At 34.5% G+C, this 5,810-nt stretch overlaps 1 protein-coding gene across 1 annotated transcript; it reads right to left on the bottom strand.

Annotated features, from left to right (window-relative positions):
- Positions 1-249: 249 nt before the first annotated feature.
- On the bottom strand, positions 250-1,179 carry LOC131822248 (olfactory receptor 4A47-like). The gene has a single exon (XM_059158764.1). The coding sequence runs from the start codon at positions 1,177-1,179 to the stop codon at positions 250-252; it is 930 nt and encodes a 309-aa protein (XP_059014747.1).
- Between the last annotated feature and the right edge of the window lie 4,631 nt (positions 1,180-5,810).

The raw sequence follows: 5,810 nt of genomic DNA, 5'->3' as shown, positions 1-5,810 counted from the left end.
TACCTATTGTTGAATCCCTGCTATAAAGGCATTACACCCTTAAATGAAGTCTTACAAGGTATTACGAGCCTGACATTCTAGCAGGAAGGAAAATTTATTATAACACAATAATCCAGTTCAATCTTTAATTATAAATAACTTAATTACTTTGAAAAAAAAAAGGGAATTCAGAATTATTTTGGGAATACTTCAGCATTCTCAGAAAATGGACCCAATGTAAAGAGATTCTTCTTGTGGTAGATAATATACTTATCTACTAAAAGATATAACATTTCTACTCCAGAGCTTCTTCATAGCATTTGTCATCTCAGAATTTCTCAGAGTGTAGATGAGTGGGTTCAGCATGGGGGTTATGACTGTAAAAAACACACTCAATGACTTGTCAATGGGGAAAGTCTTAGCAGGTCGTACATACATGAAAATGCATGGAACAAAGAAGAAGACCACCACAGTGATGTGAGAACCACAGGTCTGGAGGGCTTTTCGCCTCCCTTCTGAACTAAGATTCTTTAGAGAGTACAATATAAAACCATAAGAGATGAGCAAGAACATAAACACAATAGTGCAGATCATCCCTCCATTGGCCACCACTAACAGGCCAATGACATATGTGTCAGTACAGATGAGTTCCAGTAAGGGATACATTTCACAGATGAAATGATCAATGACATTGGGACCACAGAATGGGAGCCCATAAACAGTGCTAACCTGAATTACTGAATGCAGAAAACCTCCAACCCAGGACACTACTAGCAGCACAACACACACCCATTGCCTCATGATCACCAAATAATGCAAGGGCTTGCAGATGGCCACATAACGGTCATAGGCCATCACTAGTAGAAGAAAGACCTCTGAGCCACCAAAAAGGTGTTCAGTAAATAGTTGAGTCATACAAGATTGGAAGGATATGGTATTTTCTGCAAACAACAAACCTGAAATCAATCTGGGGCAAATGCAAGAGGAATAAGTGACATCCATAAAAGACAAATTAGCAAGAAACAAGTACATAGGAGAGCCCAGGGTCTTACTGACTGCTATAGTCACCACAATGAGCACATTTCCCACCACAGTCAAAATATAGAAGAGCAAGAACATAACAAAAAGGACCTTCTGTTCCTTTGGATCCTGGGTGAGACCCAAGAGGACAAAGTAAGTTACATTGTTTCTTGGGTCCATCTAGTCTGGATGGGAGTGACTTCTTGTATTAGAATCAGGTGATCTACAAAACAGGGGAGAAAGCCTTTAAATGTGTTATAAGGTTAATCTTTTATTGATTCATTCAGTTAAAAGATTGTGTAAAAGATTGTAAAAAAAAAAAAATAGTCAGGAGTACCTATTTGTGTCGCAGACAGTGTGATTTCCAAGTTGAACAAGTCATGGTTTCCTACACTCAATGATAGCATATATAATAATATTCAATGAAATAAGTGCTAATATAAAGGTAGTCACACAGTGCAAAGGTCAAGGGTAAGAATATATCAACAAAACAGCAATCAAAGATGGCTTCCAAGAGGAAGCACGCCTTCCTGAGATTTAAAGGAGAAGTGGAAGGATAAGAGGACAATGGATCCATGCAAGAGTGCACAGTTTATAAAGTCACAAAAGTGAAATACTTGAAACCCATTCAGGGTAACTGACATATTCAAAGTGAGTGGAACAAATTAGGAATAGAAGTTGCTGCCCTGAATTTTTTCTTCCCTCACTGAGACTTCTTTCTTAGACTTCTTCTTTGGTTGGATATGCCCTCTTTCCTTGACCAGTAAATGTGGAATCTTTCCAATGTTGGGTCTCTCCTTTAATTTTTAAACTTCATATATGCAGCATCTCCAACTCTGAACATCTCCAATTGGATATTAATTCAGAAATTATATATATATATTTTTTGACCTGGGAATCATCTAAACTTCTAATTTTCAGTCACAAATGTAGGTGTTTACCATCTGACTAAATGGTAAACAAATCATTTTCCAAACAAGAAATATCACCATGCATTTCATGCCTTTCTTGCTCTCATATCACATATTGATAACTTTAACAAATCTTATTAGACCCATTGAAATAGATCACCAAGTTGGTTATTTCCCTTTTCTTCCCACTTCTGGCCACTGCACTAGACATCTGCATTTCATTCTGGCCTCCACCAATTTTTTTTTTTTTTTCCTAACACAGCCCAAGTGATCCTGTTTAAATCTGATACTGATCTGATCAGTCCACTACTCACAACATCGGCAGTGGATTCTACTCACTCACTCACTCACAATTTAATGAATCACATTTCATATTTACAGTAACAGAAACTGTAATCCCCATTCCACAGTTGAACAAACTATTCTGAACATCTATTTTTCCCAAGTTCACCCATTTTGAAGTGGTGAAACTAGAGTTAGAACCCAATTGTGCTTTATCTCAAAGTGATCTAACTTTTACATAATAAAGGTACTCACACAATTGCAAACCCTGGTTTCCACTTTACTGTTAGTCTTACCTTAGGAAGACAAGTCCACAATCTGAAGGTACACTTTTTACTCATTCACAAGAAACTAGAAATCTTTTGTCATCCAGTTTAACAAGAGTGGACAGAAAGCTGCATTGTTACTTGAGGACCTATTTTATTTCATTCAATTGTCTGTCCATTCTCTCCGTGGAATCTTCCGGTTATACAGAAGATTGCTTTTATTTATATTGTAGATTACTTCCTAAGAATTCCAGGTTCCACAGAGAAAAACAAAAATTTAGCACAAAAATTTTGGATGATTTATCTAAAAGACAAGGAAATCCTATCCTTACATAAAAAGATAGCAACCAGACATTTCCAACGGAGATTTTTCTCAAGTAATTTCTTTCGTACTAATTTCTAAATAGGAAAATATCATTCAAATCTTTATTCATCTTTACTCTGTCCTTTTGCTTTAGCTCAGATTGGTAGACCTGGTATTTTTAAGAAACATTCTTGTGTTTTTCATTAGATAATGCTTTAAACCTAACAGAAACCTCCTCAAAAATGTGTACCAGTTTTTAGGAGTATAGCATATTCTTCCCAATATGAGCAAAGAACACTGGGCATATTATCCCTTCTAACCACATTCCTCGTTAGTCCTAGAATTGGAAAGTGTCCAAGACTGATTCTTCCTTAATTAAATTCACTGGGAATTTCCAGAAAAACTCTAAAAAATATCTCTATAAAAATACTAGGAGGCCAAATCACATAATTAGGGTCAGAAAGATGTAACATAAAAATATAGCTTTAGAACGATTGTAAGACGACTGCCAGTCAAGAATAAAATTTTAACCCAGTCATACTGTGTTAGGGAAAAAATTTTTCATATATTTTCCCACTTGTCATAGTAAGTTTTTCTTTTCTTTCATTTAATAGTAAATTTATCCTGCCCTAAATTGTGGTTAGATGTTCTAGATATGTGTTTATATATAAAATAACCATTAAACTATTAATTTCTTTAATTTGGAGCTCCAATCTACTGCCAGAAACCGTGCTATGAATGGTAACTAAAGAAATAGGAAAATTATGTAAAAGTTCCTTCATGCACGGACCTTATATTCTTATAATAGAGTCAGACAGTAAATATGGGGACAATTTACTAAACTAAATATAGTCTTCACTATGGCTAATAACAGAGCAAACAAAGTATACTCAGGGAGATTACTGCTATGGAAAAGGTGACCAGGGAAGGCCTTTCTTCAAAGGTCATGTTAAAGCTGAGATGTAAAGTTAGTAGCTACCATCAGAAACACTATTTTAGGTAGTAAAATTAAGTGAACATTCTAAGTAATGTGTTCTCACTTCACTGATGGCACGACCTATATGTAGAAAAGGCTAAAAATTTCATAGGGATTTTATTCCAATGTTATTGTAAAATGGAGTGGTGAACAGGGACACTCTTATCTTTTCCTTGATTATAGTGGAAAAGCTGTCAACCTTTCCTTGCTGAGTGTGATGTTAGTTGTGGTTCTGTCATATATTACCATTATTGTATTGAAGTACATTCCTTCCATACCCAATTTTTTGAGTTTTTTTTTTTTTAATCAAGAAAATAAATTGAATTTCTCTGCGACCATTTAATAATCCATAGAGGATTAAGAAAACAATTTCTTTTACTAGAACATCAAAAAGAACAAAATACTTAAGAATAAGCTTAAACAAGGACCCAAAATTCTTCTACACTGAAAAACTGCATAGTGTTGTTGAAAGATATTCTAGAAGACACAAATTAAAGGGAGGAAAGACACTCATGAATTTATATGGTTCATGGTACTAAGTTGTAGTGTTAGATAAGGCAATCTACAGATTCAAAGAAATTCCTACTAAAATAAAAAAGAAATGTTTTTGCATAAATAGAAAAATCTATCCTAAAATTCAGGTGGAAACTCAAGGCATGCCAAGCAACCAAATAACCATGGGGTAACAAACAAACAATTGGAAGGCTTCCTGGTTCTAAAACTAACTACAAAGGTATGGGAATCAAAAAGCAGATACAACAATGGAATAAAATACAGATCCTAGAAATAAACCTTTGCCTGTGTGTCCAAATGATTTTCACAAGTGACAGAGCATTCATTGGGAAAGGACAGATGATTCCAAAAATAGTACCATGAAACTGGATATCCACCTGCAAAAGAATGAAGTTCAACCCTTAATCACATACATCATACACAAAAATTGAATCAAAATGGATCAGAGACCTAAACTACTACCTAGAACTATGAAACTCTTAGAAGAAAACTTCATAACTTTGGATTTGATAATGATTTCTTGGGTAGGACACCAAAACCACAGACAAAAAAAGAAAAAAACACATGAATTACACTTTATCACATTTAAGAACTTTTGTACATCAAAACACACTATCAACAGAGAGAAAAGACATCCCACAAATGAGATAAGATATCTGAAATTGATTTATTTGATAATATGCTGGTATCCAGAATATATAACAAACACACATCTCAAAAACACACATAAAAAAGAAAAAAAAAACACCCTGATTAAAAATGAGCAAAGGACTTCAATAGGCATTTCTCCAAATAAGATATGTGATGCCATATAAGCACATAAAAAGATGTTCAATGTCACTAATCATGAGGGAAATGCATTTCAAAACCATAATGTAATACTATTTCACACCCAACAGGAGAGTTATGACTACAAAATGTAAAAATTGTAACACACGTAAGACAGTGGAGAGATCAGAACAACTCTCCATCGCTGGTGGGAATGCAAAATGATGTAGCAGCTATGGAAAATGCTATTGTACTTCCTGAAAAGATAAGAAAAAAAAAATCATATGATCCACAATTCCACTTTGGGGTATATACACAAAATAATGGACATCATAGTCTCAAATAGGTATTTCTATACCCATTTTCATGGCAGTATTTTTCATGATAGCCAGAAAGTAGAAGCAGTCAAAGTGTGTACAAAGTGTGATAAATGTATGAACAGAATGAGGTATATTTACAGAATGGATTATTATTCATTCTTAAAAATGAAGGAAATTCTGACACATATTAAGACATTGATATCCTGCAATTCACTCTGCCAAGTGAAATGAGACAGTCACAAAAAGACAAATATTGTATGATTCCATACACACAGGTACTTAAAGTAGCCAAATTCATAAGAAATAAGAAAACAGAACAGTGGCTGCCTAAAGCCCAGAGAGAGGGATTGGGGAGTTAATGTTTAATGAGTGTGGAATTTCAGTTTGGGAAAATGAAAAGGCTCTGGAGGTGGGTGGTACTGGTGCTTGCATTACAAATGTCAATTAAATTAAATTAAAGTAATAACCATC

The sequence above is a fragment of the Mustela lutreola genome, chromosome 1 (assembly GCF_030435805.1).
Source record: "Mustela lutreola isolate mMusLut2 chromosome 1, mMusLut2.pri, whole genome shotgun sequence".
Classification (NCBI taxonomy): domain Eukaryota; kingdom Metazoa; phylum Chordata; class Mammalia; order Carnivora; family Mustelidae; genus Mustela; species Mustela lutreola.
The sequence above is the reverse complement of the archived record's forward strand: the minus strand, read 5'-3'. Positions and strand labels throughout refer to the sequence as shown.